Here is a 16,202-nt window from a genome sequence, read left to right as displayed (position 1 = left end):
AAATACTAGTAGAACTAAAAATGCCTACTAGTACTTATTAATAAGCTCAAAACCATTATATCAAAGGTCTACTAGTAGTACTAGTAGACGTTTTACTCCAACTAGTAGTACTAGTTAGAAACTAAAGATTCGAGAGGGTCATGAAATGGACAAAGGGGGTCTTGAAAAAGGTCTTAAAATGTATGAAATTTGATGTCAGATTTGTCCCTGAGTTTGTAAAAGTGGAGCATAGTGAGGGCACAGAAGCAGAGCGGTAAACTGTTGTGGATGGGGTGAACAACAGCAAGTATTTTGGGCATGTAAAAGAATTCCCACTTTAAAAAGTCAACATGAGTTAAAATATATTTAACTTAAATTTAACATATTTGAGATATTTTCGGTGCTTTAACTTGCTTATATTGGGAGAACTACAGCAGACAGCAATCACAGCTGTGCTCATTAACATGAAAACAAGTTCTTTGGTTAAGAGAACCTTGTGTCAAAAGGACAGCCTGGTTGACAATAAAGTAATGCGCTGAAAATATTGTGTGTTAAACTTTTTCATGTGTGTTTTGGGTTGGAGGTTAACTTCTCTTTGTTTTTTCTTTGTTTTTGCTTTTGTTTATTTTTGGAACCGCTATTTTACACAGCTAAAATATCTTCTGATGTTGGCCACATCCATGACAGTTTATCACTCTGCTTCTGTAGCATCACCATGATCTTTAAAAAACCTTTATTTCTGATATAGCGCTGTAAAGCCAATGTACTTGGATGAAAATGGTCATGCATTATTTCTTCCTTTAAGGCTTATGCTGAAATTCTGGACAAAGCCATGAACAGGATGCAGCTTGACCTCCTACGGACTGTGAAGGGGGTGTCATTCCACCTGAGATCATCTGTGGCAGTCGTGGTGGAGGAGACCATTGTGCTTCACAACACTGAAGATGTGGCACATGGCTTTGCCATGCTTATGGGTGTTATCTACTGTGTGAATCTTCTGTATCCAGATGCCATGAAATATTCCTTTAAGTTCCTTCAGAGTGTGGTACTGAAGATCCAGCCAGAGTACACGGATTGAGAAACAAAATCCTGGTACAAACTGTAATATCCGTCTTCTATGTTTTCAGCTCCAGTTTCTCATGTGGAAAGAGTTTCTGTTAAGAATTTTGTTCACTTAGTTTTCTACAACCTTAATCTTTCTGCATTGCACTGAACCTCATCATGTTTTTATCATGTGTAAATGTGAGAGGCCACCAAGACACCTAAGACTACTCTGAAGGAGTTACAAGCTTCAGCAGCTGATATAGGAGATACTGCATACAACTGTTGCCCAGGTTCTTCACCAGTCAAAGCTTTATGGGAGAGTGGCAAAGAGAAAGCCACTGTTGAAGAAAACTCATTATTAAATCTCAACTAGAGGTCATCAAAAGCCATGTGAGAGACTCCATGGTCAACTGTAAGAACATTCTTTGGTCTGATGAGACCAAAATGGTGCTTTCAACAAGACACTATGTTGGGCAGACACCAAACACTGCACCAAACAACAAACACACCATCCCCACTGTGAACGCAACGGTGGCAGCATCATGCTGTGGGGATACTTCTTGGCAGCCACCCCTGGAAGGCTTGTAAATGTAGAGGGTAAAATGAGTGGGGCAAAATCCTGGTGTAAAATCTTATTCAGTCTGCAAGAAAACTATGACTTGGGAGGAGGTTTATTTTCTAGCAAGACAATGATCTGAAGCATGCAGTGAAAGCTACACAGAAATGATTTAAAGACAGCAAGGTGAATGTTCTGGAGTGCCCAGACCTCAACCCAGTAGAGAGTTAGTGACTTGAAAAGGGCTGTTCATGCCCAGATCCCCTTGCAACCTGACAGAGCTTGAGCAATTTTGCAGAGAAGAATGGAGGAAAATTACAGAGTCAAGATGTGCAAGCCTGGTTGAGACCTATCCACACAGACTCAATGCTGTGAATGCAGCCAAGGGTACATCTACTAAATACTGACTTGGAGGGGGTGAATATTCATGCAGTCACTTAATTTACATTATATATTTCAATATTTCATTAGAAATATGTTTTTACTTTGACATAAAAGATATATATATATATTTAATTTATTTATTCCTGTCAAAAAATTCCAATTATATTGATCATGACTGACTTATAAAATCAGTAAATGGGTAAAACAGCCAAGTGTGTGAATACTTTTTATAGGCACCGTAGATACAATGAGAGAAAATAACTATAATTTGACATATTAATCAAGAAATTATAATGTGCTTTACTATTTTTTCAGTTGTTTTGTAAATCAGTCAATTTGAAAATTCATGGATAACAATAATAATTATATTTTAGCATTAAAAATATCATTTGGGTTAAAGAGCTTCTACATATTGGTGTATTAACCACTGCAGAAACATAAAAAAATGATTTTGCTAATTACCAGTGCTGTTAATTTAGGGCAGCTGTGGCATAAACCTTACTCTGGGTGGTGGTCTAATAAATTTGTTAAGCACTGTACATGTTAGGCTAAAGTGTGACTTTTTAGTACTGAGGAAGAATATTAATTGCGTGACTGTATTAATACAATATCAATTTAAATAGGAAGGTGTGTGTCAGAAAACACCGTTACAATTAAATATCATAGTTTAGTCGAAAATAATTAATAAATTGTTGTAGGTTTTAAAGGTAAGTAGATTGCCAAGTTACGTAGGAGTAGTAGCTACAAAATATAACATTTATATCGAATTAACTGAATGGTTTATAGGCAAACTGCCTGCTACTATTCTTTCAGTCGAATTGTTGAGAGGACAAGACAAAAGGTTTTAGTTTGGTTTTCTGTAAAAGCATGAATTATAAGTTTTTTTTTTTACCAATTTTACATCGTGTCTGTTGTTCGAAAGTTAACTCGTTGCATGAAGTGGCTTTAATGCTACACTTGGTTTTGTAAAGTTAGCGCTCGTGGATACTGAACTAGCTTACACCAGATTGGTTTATTTGTAAAATCTTCTCCGGATGTCTCGCGCTGATTCCTGCCAACTTGACACCGGTGGGTCTGTCATTAACGATGAGAAAAAGCTCGTGAGTTCCCCCGGACAGCAGTGGATCCTGTGCGGGCGTAGGTAAGTGAAACTCACCTGGTCAATGCCGAGAGCAAGGATTTATATCTTATCCTCTCATGTTCACACGTAAGTGACAAACTGGAACTACTTTAAAGAGGTTTAAAAAAAATTAATGAACGAGCAACACTTCAGGTGTGTGTCTTTTGGCACACCTTTCAGGATGTGATGTTTACGCGCTTTTATAGCCTATTCAAAAACAACACGGAATAGACTATTTTCAAAAAGGATCAAATTCCATCAACATATTTACCTTGACCTGCTGTTTTTTCTGATTGTTATTTTGCATGTCATTTCTTGTTTTAAATCATATTTTTATGTTATAAAGTTTTCTATTGGGCTGATTTTAATGTAGTGGCACTCATTAGGATTTTACCGCAGGATGTTATTTTATGGGGAAAATCTCATAATACCTGTATGCACATTCTGTGTAATAAGCCATTTCCTGGTGGGAGTTATTGTCTGTTGTCACACATTGTTGTCAGACTAGTTTATCCACTCTGGATCCAACGACAGTCCGGGACCTGGTTGTTCATTTAGTCAAGGCCAGATACCTGAGTTGCCAGTCAGTGTCTGCATAATGTAACCAGATACTTCTGAATGTTTTGGGCCAGTACATCAAGTGTCCTTTTGGTTCTTATAACTTTAAAAGCTTTGACAAGATGTTCCTCAGAGACTGGCCTGTGTTATTTTAGCCTCAGTGTTTCACTCTTGTCTTTCAGCGGTGTGGAGCAGCAGCCAGGATGATCCCAGTGGGTGAATTCAGAAACCTCGGCATAGAGCAGAACTCAAAGTTTCGGGTCCTGAAGCCATGGTGGGATGTTTTCTCAGAGTACCTCTGCGTTGCCATGCTCATGATTGGAGTCTTTGGGTGCACCTTGCAGGTGAGGCAACTTTCAGTCAGACTGATGAAGTGTCTGCATTTTGTATCATTTAGCAACCAAGGTATTATCTAATAATATAACAAGACATGCCTGAGAAATATGTTGCATCACCTCTGTCTGTTATTGTTAGCTCTCTGCTTCATTAACAGACATCTGAGTCAGGCAACATCACACACAGTGTAACTGAGCTAACTCACCCTCCTGACCCACATACTGTTGATTCAGATCACTAACTTGCTGCTTAATGTGTTGCTCACCACCTGATTATCATTTCTGTGTCATACTGAAATAGCAGAAAAGAAACACAAAGTGTTTAAAATGTAATCTGTCATGAAAATGTGGGACTTCTGTTGCATATTTACCTGTTTTGTTCACATGCTGTCTCTAAGTAGATGACAAGAAAAGTTTGTCAGCTTTGTAAAAACAAAGTAAGAGAAAGTCCATTTCTAAAGTGAGTGTGACTTATGTTTACAATACTGGCATCTGGAAATAACAGGGTGAAGATTAAGCCAATAAATTGTACCTTGAGGCGATATCTCAAGCATCTAAATCCTTTAAAATCCCACTAAGTTAAAAGGAAAACTACTGCCTGAAGAAAATACAATAAGTGAGGTGAAATTAAGTTGAATGAGGCAAGATGGAACCAATTGTTGATGGATTAAAGATAAAGAGTCGTTAATTAATAGTTTTCTCATTCAAAACAAAGTGCCACGCACAAGATCTTGTGCATTGTCAACATACATCATAAAATCTCCGACAAAATAATTCCTGAAAAGTTTAAACGTATTGTTGATTTCCTTTGAAAAATCAACCATGAAAATGTGCTTTTAACATGCACCATTGTGCTCATTAGAAAAGCCAAATTTGTATTGGTAGACAGCAGAAACTAGTCCTCAACAATGTTTCTGTTAGAAATGTGCAGAAGGATCTTTCAGATTCTAAATAGTGTTTTGTGGCAGTTAAATTTAAAAAAAAAGAAGAATTAAGTATATAAATGAACCACCATTGAAAAACATTCTTCAAACGTAGTATGTCTGTCTGATCATTTACAGCTTGTAAGTCTACTGGATGGGATCTCTTTGGGTCTCTTATGGGATGATCCACACTTGCAGTTCACATGGGCAATCACAGGTGGGGGCACCATGGAACCCAGGGACAAACCCACATGGGACCCATATTGTACCCCACATATAACCCATATGGGGCCCATCTAAAATAAAAATGTTTAGATTTATTATTTCATGGTTATATTCACAAAGCTACAGTACGTTCATACTGACATAGTTCCCATGCAAATTTGGGAACCTGCTCCATGCAGACACATAGCACCAGATAACCAGACCAGTTTGGGGGTTTGGTGTCTATCCCAGAAACACGTCAGCACCCAGGCTGGACGCTGGAATTGAGTCACTGATTATCTGATGCCTACTGAGATCTCATTGTTGTTCATGGTTCAACTGAAGACTCCTGTAATGGTGTTTGACATGTATCTGAACATGTTTTTTTTTTTTTTAACTTTGCTACAATTTTTCCTTCTTACAGCTCACACAAGACAAGATCGCCTGCCTGCCCAGCCATTTCACCAGCCCAACGCCTGAAGCCATCGATTGCAGCCACATCCGAACCTACAGGGTGAATGAGACGGCGCAGCACACGCTGGTTAAACCTTCAAAACCAATTATCACAGAAGCGCATGGTCGCAAAAATAACCTGGACATCCATCAGTATGTGTTTGTTAACCACCACTGCTACGAAAGGTTTGTCCACTGGTTTGCAAAGTTCTTCCCATACCTGGTTGTGATCCACACGATGATTTTCATGGTTGCTAGCAGCTTCTGGTTCAAGTTCCCAGGGACCTCTTCCAAAATCGACCTCTTTGTTACCATTCTTGGGAAGTGCTTTGACTCACCATGGACAACAAGGGCCCTGAGTGAGGTTTCTGAAGAAAGAGGGGAGGAAAAGCTGGTCAGCTGGAGGAGGAACACCATGTCGAAAGACGCCACTGAACGACAAACAGACAACGAGGACACTGTAGGGCTTCTACGCTCTTCATCTGTTAAGTCCAACCCAGAAAAGAAAGCTCCAGAGCCTCAATCTGCCCCCTCGGTCTTGGATAAGAAGGAAGGTGAACAGGCCAAAGCTCTGTTTGAAAAGGTGAAGAAATTCAGGACTCATGTAGAGGAGGCAGACATCTTGCGTGTCATGTACGTGCTTCAGACATCACTGAAAGTCTTCAAGTTCCTTTTAATTATAGTCTACACTTCAGTCCTTGTACCAAACATTGAGATAGTAGTGCGGTGTTATGTTCCCCCTGAGCTGACCGGGTTTGATATCTACTGCTGTAACCACAACAAAGCCCATCTCTTCTCCAAGCTTGCCTACTGCTACATCTGCTTTGTGGGAGTGTATGGACTCCTCTGCATCTACACACTCTACTGGCTGTTTCACAGACCTCTGAACGAGTACTCCTTCGATCACGTCAGACTGGAGACGGGCATTAACGACATACCGGACGTGAAGAATGACTTTGCATTCCTTCTGCACCTTGTGGACCAATATGATGCTCTATACTCCAAAAGGTTTGCAGTATTTCTCTCTGAGGTCAGCGAAAGCCATCTCCATCAGCTCAACCTCAACTACGAGTGGACCGCCAAAAAGCTACGTACCCGTCTCGCCAAGAACGCCAGTAACCGTCTGGAGCTCCACTTGCTAATGTTGCCAGGACTTCCTGACACAGTCTTTGAGATTCCTGAAGTGGAGTCGCTCAAACTAGATCAGGTAAAAAATGTAATTATCCCAGCTAGTGTGGCAAAGCTTGACAAACTGAAGGAGTTATCGCTGATCTACTGCCCCACGAAGCTCCAACTGCCTGCCCTTAACCACCTCAAGGAACATTTAAAGGTCCTACGTCTGGCTTTTGAAAGTCTAGAAGAGGTGCCCATGTGGATGTACACCTTGCATGGTCTGGAAGAGTTAGAACTTAATGGTCCGCTAACAAATGAGGTGTCCAAAAGTGCCTCTCTAGACTCACTTCGAGAGCTCAGAGCCCTTAGAGTCCTCACCCTCCACTCCACCCTAGCCAAGATTCCACCCAGCATTGTGGACGTTGCATTGCAGCTGCAGCGATTGTGCATCTCCAACGACGGAATCAGGCTGCAAGCATTCAGCACATTGAAGAAGCTTACAAACATTGTGTCTTTGGAATTAGTGGGATGCGAGTTGGAGCGCATCCCAAGTGCAGTCTTCAGCCTGATCAACCTGCAGGAGTTGGACCTGAAAGAAAACAAACTTACCACAGTGGAGGAGATCCTGAGCTTACAGCACTGCCGCCGTTTAGTGACTCTCCGGCTGTGGCATAACAAAATAACCTACATACCCGACCACATCAGTAAGCTTCACTCCCTGGAGACGCTGGATGTTAGCTGGAACAAACTGAGAAAGCTTCCCTCTCGGTTGTTTCACTGCACCACACTTAGACACCTGGACGTCTCCCACAACCAACTCACCTCTCTGCCTTCTGAGATTGGCATCCTTCAGGGTCTCCAGTTCTTCTCCGCTGCTTTCAACTCTTTAGAGACATTGCCAGAGGAGCTGTTTTCCTGCAAAAGGTTAAAGACGCTGGCTCTTGGAAACAACTGCCTTGGGAATCTTAGCTCAAGAGTTTCAAATCTTGCTCAGCTTGTCAGGTTGGAGATTAAAGGGAACCGTCTGGGGTCTCTGCCTCATGAGATTGGGGACTGTCCCCTGCTGACTGTCAGTGGGCTGATAGTAGAGGACAACCTCCTGGATCTGCTGCCTTTAGAAGTACGAACCAGTCTGAGTAACAGCTGAGTGTGCAGAGCTTTCAGTAACTAATATTTTCTCTGTGTTGCATGGAGGTCGCTGCTGGTTGGACCTGCATGGAGACAAAGGAATACTTACATAGATTTAATCTATTCCACTGGTTGGAAATTTTGATATTGCACAGACAAAAAAACGGGAATAACTGGAAGCAAAAGGGTAACTAAGAACTAAGATTCATTTGTAAAATCAGCCATCATGTAGTGTGTGTTGAAATCTTTTAGTAGGCTTTTTCACACATGAACTCCTGAAATTTCCTGAAAATTTTTGGATAGGCTGCTTTGAAAACTCTCTGACTTTCCTGTTCTTCCTGACTTTCTTGTTCACGCAAGGGACATTCACATTTGAGGGGGAAGGATGGAGTGGGGTGGGGGGGTGGGGCAGTCTCAGGTCTCATTCCTGTTTGAATACAGATGTACTTTGATTCTAAAAGAAAATAAAGACATGAGTTTATCCATTAAGTCATGTCACTACTAAAATGAGACATTGAAGAGCAGTGGTGGACTTATTTTACATCACAGTGGCAACAGGGAGACATTGGGACTAATCAGGATTTAAAGTATTTAATGCACTAATGATGGACCTTCATTAATTGCAATTAAATAATCACAGCCAAGCTCAGCAGCCTCTCTTTTGTCTGGGTCTTTCCAACTCTGGTGATACAGAGACCACTGCTTTTTTTGGCCCTTGGGACACTCATGGCACAACCAGGGCCTCTTGGCAACCCCTCTACCTGCCTAGAGGGTTCCCTAGGCTGTGCTTGCTCGCCTCATCCACCCCTTACTGTACCCCTAAGGTGTGGACTTCTTTATTTTTTTCCAACAGTTTTTTTTTTCCATGCCTCTAATGTGCAGGGGCATCCAGAGCATGGCTTCGGTTGTGTCAAATCTCCTTTCCGTTTGTAGCAGTATGTTGCATGGTTTAAACATCATCAACCCACCCACAAGCGTATGGTAAATTTTCTGCTGCGTTCTCTCATCACCTCACCCAAATCAACTTTATTTCATGTGGAAATTTCAGCAGAAGGCTGGCAGGAGAATGTCCAACCTTTAGATTCACACTGCAACAGCTCACCACAAAAGTTTTGGGAAATTTTCAGGAGTTATGTGAGAACACAAAAAAGTGAAACATCATCTTACACTTAAAAATGTTTTTATGTGTATTTTCTTAAAAATACCTTTAAAATAAATATTTTAACAATGTTTATAGCTGCTTTGAGTACCTGTTTTTTACACCAATAGAAGATTCAGTTAAATTATTACGTTATCCTGATTGGATATTTGTGTTAAACATAATAACAGTGTTGCATGGATAGAAAGAGACCTGTGATAATTTTGACCCCTCATTTTCATGGTTTGTTTACTCAGTCATTTGTGGATTCTTTATAAGCCTGTGTTGAGTCATTTGGTACTGTCCTGTATCCTGTTGAACAGGTTTAAAGAGGGAGCAGGAGTGTTTCCCACAGCGGGTTGGCTCATGTTGCTCCCTTTTAGATGCTAAACAAGCAGAGAGAGGGGAAGCTTTTCAGTCACAGAATAAAAGCCATTCATCTCTCTGTTTACATATTCACTCTGAATGAAAGTGGGTTGTAATCATATATAAAATCAAATGATAATCAAGTTAACATAATAATCAGTCCATACAACTCGACACAATGATTGATCATATACAGACACAAGGAAGATGGAGAATGCCTTTTGGATGAGTAACATATTCAGTTTACGATGTTTGAGGGGGTGAGTGACATATTGACTTTAAATACACCCTATCTACACTTCCCCAAATCTCTAACTTACAAATAACATCACCCTTGCATTCTTGTTTTATTTTGCATTTTTTTAACTTCATTTTAAGTTTTCTGCGTAAAACCATAATTTAAGTAATTAAATTATGTCAGTTTGATCCTGTATTTGCACAAAACAGTGACACTTACAGTGCCTCTTAAACAGAACAAAAAACAAACACATGAAAGGAGGTCTCTGGGCAGTATTTGCTCATATTCTGTTTTATGTGTTAGGGTTAAGGTGTCATAATACTTTAATTTTTCATATTTTCAGTCGGAAAGCCCCATAAGCATACGTTGTTACTCTCTGCTCTACCTTCTGATACCTCTGTGCACAAGAATGGCATTAACAACATTTCATGCTGCACCTTTCAGCTTGAATTGCTGTGCACTCATGTCTTGGCTTGCTTTGCAACAAGTTATTGGCATTCCTCAGTTACATTGGAGCTTACACTGACTCGCCCACACTGTCACCAAACACCACTGAGCCTATCTGGATTTGTTTTAAGTTTGATATTTGATTATCCTCATGGATTACAATGAAGGATTTTGTTTTTTAAGACTAAAAAGATGCACAGAGGAGTTGTTTACCTTTGACTAAAATGCTTTTTGGATCATTTCTCTCTGTCTTATTCTCTTGAGGAGGCAGTGAAGTGTATCACCAGCTTTAGCCGATATAGATGTGATTGCATCTTAACCAAGGCTTGGAAATAAATAACATGCCAGGCCTTGACCAGAGTTGTTTGAGATATCTTCAGTACTGCAGAAGACCCTGACATGCTGCCACTTTACTTTAGCATGCCTTCAGTCTCAGTTGTACTTATACAGTATTTACATTTGTGTAGGAATATCAGATAGGATAAACTTCTCTTGAGTTTAAATAATGGGATGCAGCCTTTTCAGCTCAAAAAACTTAAAGTGTAAATTAAATGAGGTTAAAATGACATATTTTAGTGTCAAGTCACTGGTATTAAAGTTGATTGCACATCAAGTATAGTTTTATACAGACTGTATGAGTAGACTGTATAAAACATGGACATGGCCTTAGTGTTGTCACCAACTGGTTGCTAAAGCCACCTTTGGAAGCTAAACAATGGCGGCCACCATATTTGAAATTCTGACAGCTACCTTTTTTTAATCAATCTTGTAAAGAAAGGCCACTTTGAACAGCTTAGTGAAATTCATCCATGAAGCCAAAATGTTGGTTTACTGTTAAGTGATTACACCTTATGAAGTTAAGATTTAGTTGAAAAGTCACCTTCAAGCAAGAAGTAAGCCCAGATGTATCATCAAGTCTTATCACAACAAACCAATAACCACATCACATCTGTCATGGCATGGTGACCCTTACAACTTTAAAAATAGAACATTTGTGAGGTAATGTGATCAACTAAAAATCAGTATAACAGAGTTTTAGTCATTTCAGATGTTTCAGTGTAAAAATTCTACATGTTCCTGTACCTTTACTGACACAACATTTGAGTTATTTCACCGATAAAGAAATTAGTTGTAGCGACTTTTCGTTGTCTTTCTGAGACAGCTGTAAACATGTTTATTTACGCTGTAAAATGGTCATTTTACCATAACTCCTCTTGCCACTTGCAGTAATTGGAATTATTTGTTTGTGCACTATTGTTTTTTACAGTGTTTTCATATTAGAGACATGTGACTACACAGCCAGTCAGTACAGGAGATATACTATTTAAAGACAACATAAAAGTGGGAATCTATCAAGTATTCTAAGAACAAAGTCAATGTAGATTCTTTTTTTGGCATTAATTTATCAATAATGATAATCTTAACAAGCAACTTCAACTATCTGCCACTTATTTTCTCCTGAACTGATGCAGCTCTTACATGGGCCTTGATGTCTCTGAGGGGTTTTTCATGCTCAAGTGTCATGGGAACACCCCAGGTCTGAGAGCAGTTTGTGGCCTTTTTCTGAATGTCATCACACATTTCTCTTTCCTTTGAATTCCTGTAAACTAGACACAAGACTAACTTTTAAGACTCGCCTGCACCTTGTCAGCAGTACATTTCAACATTAATGCCTTGACTAATACCTCATTTTCTCAAAATAATGTCATCATGTTTTCCAGAAATCTGCACCTCAAAAGCAAGGGAGTATGCTGATGTTGTTCTTTACTTGTCCACTCCCACTCCTCCTCACTGAAAACTTTGTCACTGCAACTTTTTCTCTCTCAGCCTCAACAACTGTGCTTATAAAAGGATTTTTGCACATCCAGGTACACTTACATTTGTGTTCAGTGAAGTCAGTTAGCACCTCCAAGTGGCTGGAGGCAGGCCTGCATCGAGCCACGTTTCTCACTATCAGCACTATGTTTATAACTTACAGCTGTGATATGGCTGATAGAGCTGTAAGTGTGTCAGAGAAGGCTGATATTTTGTTAAGAGAAGACTAACTCATAACTGATAGGAGCCTGACTCACTGGCTAAATACCTGCAACACTAGGGGGGTTTGGAAGTAAATGACTCATTGTTTTTCCACAGATGGAGATTTAAGCCACCAGTTGCTCCCGTGGATGTGTGCACTGCCCAGAAGTCAAATAATGTGGTTGTGACGGTGTCAGTCCATATAAGGGGGTTATGTTAATTAGCCAAATTTAACTGCAGACTTCAAGTCACTTTACTGTGATAGCACATTTAAAAAGCAGGAGTTAGACCAAAGTGCTTTACAGCAGACACAGGAATGAAAGATTTTAATCAAAAAGATAACAATACGGCATTAAGAGAAACTTAATGAAAAACTAAACTTAAAACAAAAAGTAAGGAAATTTGTGTTTGGTACATTATTTCATTGTTGTAACAAGGCTTCTTGGCAATAAATTTTATACCCTTGGAAAGCCTGTTTATTACCCTTTTAAATGGTGCCATATTTGTAAGGATTATGCATTTGTGGGATGAGCAGCAGAGCTGAGTATGTGGGTTGCGCCCATGAAAAATGTGCCAAATCTTCTCTGTCAATGCCAGACAGCTGATTCTGCCATTAACTCTTATTTGTTGTTTGGTGGATTGGATGATTGAATTTAAAGAAACAAGACATATTGACAATTTAACAATTTATTCATTTAACAAACAGGAGCCTCAGTAGCATGTGGAAGCACCATACACAGCCACAACAGCCTGGCACCTCCTCCTCATGCTGGTCACCAGCCTGGTCACACACTGCTGTGGGATGGCATCCCAATCTTCAACCAGCATTTGTCGCAAGTCAGCCAACGTGGTTGTGTTGGTCACTCTGGCACGAACAGCACACCCAAGCTGATCCCACGTGTTTAATGGGATTAAGGTCAGGACTGCTGGCAGGCCATTCCATCCTCTCTACTCCCAAACTCTGGAGGTAGTCTCTGATAAACCCCGCTCTGTGGGGGCGAGTGTTGTCATCTTGGAGGGTAGAGTTCTTGCTGACAGGGTGAGAAAACAGTATTCTTGATCGGTCAAATGTGGCATGCCAGTTCTTGAAGCAGATATCTACTGACCACTGTAGCAGGGCACATGCTCACATGGCAGCACCTGGGGGTACCAGAAGCTCAAAACAAGAGTCAATAGCAACAGCAAAATAAGCTGTTTAGCATTGGCAGAGAAGATTTGGCACATTTTTCATGGGCGCAACCCACATACTCAGCTCTGCTGCTCATCTCACAAATGCATAATCCTTACAAATCTGGTATCATATAAAAGGGTAATAAACAGGCTTTCCAATGGTATAAGATTTATTACCAAGAAGCATTGTTACAATAGAGAAATAATGTACCAAACACAAATTTCCTTACTTTTTGTTTTAAGTTTAGAACTACCACCTGGTGGTTATATGCATCCATGAGTTACAATGTTTCTGGACAGTAAAAGCACAGAATCTAAACATGGTTTGCATTAATTGCATAAAGCAGAGCTTGATACCCCTGAAATTTCCCGGGGAAGTCTGCTGGACCCCTCCTGAGGTTAAGTAGCAAATAGCTGTGTGAGAAAATTGTATGAATCACCTTGCATTGAGCTGTGGAGACTTTGTTACATCATTGCTCATTGTAGTGGTTATGTTCTTATTATTTTGTCCTGTTGTTAAGTGCTGTGGCTTCAACTGAAAAGAAATGCAGCAAAAAGGTTTCTTTTCTAGTTATGATTGCTTTTCATCAAAATGGAGAAAGACCTCATTGTGCTCTTTGCCCGGAGCCTCCAAATCACTAACACCGCCCCCGCAGGAGGCTTAATGAGTGCTTGAACCTGGAACTGAAATTTTCAGCGATCAAACTTGACTCAATGTTACTTTTCATTCAGTTTTAAAAAACATTACCATTAAAAATCTCTTATTACTTCCTAAGTCTGATTACATTACTTTAGCAGAATTGCATTATTAACAAAATGTCCTGCAGTCATATTTTGAGAACAATAAAAACACTTTCAAATACTGTCAATGGGATACTTGATGTTTGATGAGTTGTTTCAGTTAATTGTAAAAACTTCTATTAGTGAGATTACTAATTACTAAAGCTGGCAAAGAGTTTCATGAGGTGAAAAATTCCTGTTGAAGAATCTCGGTTAAATCTACTTCCATTTCTGGAATATGCTCATCTGTAAATTTTTCTTGAAAAAGATTAAAAAAGAAACAAGTAGTAAGATAATATATTTCAGATCAGGTGTGCTGATCTTGTGCTCCATGCATGTAAACAACATGTTGACATACCATGACTGTGTGTGACATCATGAGGCTCTGCACAGCAGTCCGACAGTGCAGCACTTGAACTGTATCTCCTTTCTCGTCTGCTGGAGTTGGCTCTCGGTACACTAGCAAACAAGATAACCATTGTGCTCTAAGAGCCATGAGCACAAACATCAGCAAACTTCACCACTGTTACCTACAAGCCTGAACAAAACAGGGCTCTCATTCATTTTGATCTGCGTGCCCTTTTATAGGGGGGCTTTCACTGCACAGAGCATTCCAGTGTGGCGTTATTATAAATGCCCTTCATGAATCACCTTGGGGAAGTGCTGCACACTTGAGGATGCCTGCAGCAGAACAAGTACAGAAAGAGAATTGTGTTTTTAAGGGAGAATGCACCAGATCATTGTCCTTGTGAATGAAAACATTTCTAAAATGATTTGACAAAGGCCACTCTTGTGAAAACCAGATAATTATAACCCAATCTAACTCATTCTCCAGTGGGGCTCAAATTTGTCTGTTTGGTTCTCAAAGTTGAAAAGTGCTTGTTTTGGAAGTGTGGAGTTAGTTAAAACACTTGGCCCCAACCTCATGAGCCCATAACATTAAACCATATATACTTTACAGACATTTACTTTACTGTTTCACCAGCATTAATTGAGTAGAGAAAGAAAAAAGTTAACACTGCTGCAAGGAAGTTTAGATGTTTGTCCATTTTGGCCCCTCCTGTAGACAAAGAAGTACCTGCCATCTCTACGGCCTAATCAATCCACTTAAAACAGAATAATTTCCGGTTTTTGCAATGTTCAGATGACAATATTCTGATGACAATCACCATGCACTTGCATCTGCAAAAACAGATGCTTTTGTTGTCATAAGAGAACAACACAACTCCAACCGACCCAAAACTACATAAAAATTAATATAAAGAAAATATCAAACTACCAAGCAAAAACAGAATTCATGAGTCCACCATTGTTGTAGTCCACCAACTCATGCCTGGCTATTGACTGGAACAGTTATGAGGTATGGCTATTAAAAACAAAAATAATCCTGTTATACAATTTAACTGAACATAAACATTTTTAATTTCATAAACATACTTCCCTTCTGCATCAACACACCGCTGCATTCAGGTCTTCCACTGATCAAAGCAGTGCAGTAGGTCTTCCTTCAGCTGTCTGTACGTGACATGCAGTGTTCCCTGTACATCTCAGTCAATGTACTAAAAAATTCAGCTGCTGTTTTGTTCAATTTTACCAAAAGTTTCAACTTGCTCAGCTATTGGAAACCTTCAGCAGTTCGGCGTGAACACCCAGCCTTTAATATATAACAGTGTGACTCTAAACCACATTTTATCTTCATAGGCACCGTCCCATTATTTAATTCCTCATATGTACATGCACTAAAACTCTCAGTTTGTAGAGGAAACTAAAGTTTCCATGACAACCAAATTAGTGGCTTTTCAAGGGTTTGCTGTCTGGCAAACCTGACCCAAAACACATTTGTCGTCTAAACAAACTGCCAAAACGTAATGCTTTCAAGCTAAAAGTTTGTCATATAAATGTGGCCTATACTTAACCACTTGTTGAGAATCCTTGCCATGGAAATGTAAAAAAAAAACAAAAAAAACAGAGACTTGTTTAATAGTTTGCTTTTTATCATTTCATCAGCCACCAACCCCCTGGCAGCAGTTCCACTGAATAATTATTAACAGACGGTGACTCTCTATGCTGATGGTCCGCTTTCATTGAACTACACTGGCATTCATATTGTTCTCTGTCCATTTCAAAAATGCAATTGTATTAAAAATAAAAACTGAAATATCACTTTAACATAAGTATTAAGACCCTTTGCAAAAACACTTAAATTAAACTCAGGATCTTCCCATTTCTCTCAATCTTTGCTGAGATGTT

General features: G+C 39.7%; 1 protein-coding gene across 1 annotated transcript; it reads left to right on the top strand.

The window, feature by feature from the left end:
• The first annotated feature begins 3,031 nt into the window (after window positions 1–3,031).
• Window positions 3,032–8,151, top strand: si:zfos-323e3.4 (volume-regulated anion channel subunit LRRC8C). Its single transcript, XM_041785548.1, has 3 exons — window positions 3,032–3,104; window positions 3,824–3,985; window positions 5,528–8,151. Exons 2-3 carry the CDS (start codon window positions 3,845–3,847, stop codon window positions 7,814–7,816), a joined length of 2,430 nt encoding a protein of 809 aa, XP_041641482.1. The 5' UTR covers window positions 3,032–3,104; window positions 3,824–3,844; the 3' UTR covers window positions 7,817–8,151.
• Window positions 8,152–16,202: the final 8,051 nt, after the last annotated feature.

Source organism: Cheilinus undulatus, linkage group 4 (assembly GCF_018320785.1).
Source record: "Cheilinus undulatus linkage group 4, ASM1832078v1, whole genome shotgun sequence".
Classification (NCBI taxonomy): domain Eukaryota; kingdom Metazoa; phylum Chordata; class Actinopteri; order Labriformes; family Labridae; genus Cheilinus; species Cheilinus undulatus.
The sequence above is the reverse complement of the archived record's forward strand: the minus strand, read 5'-3'. Positions and strand labels throughout refer to the sequence as shown.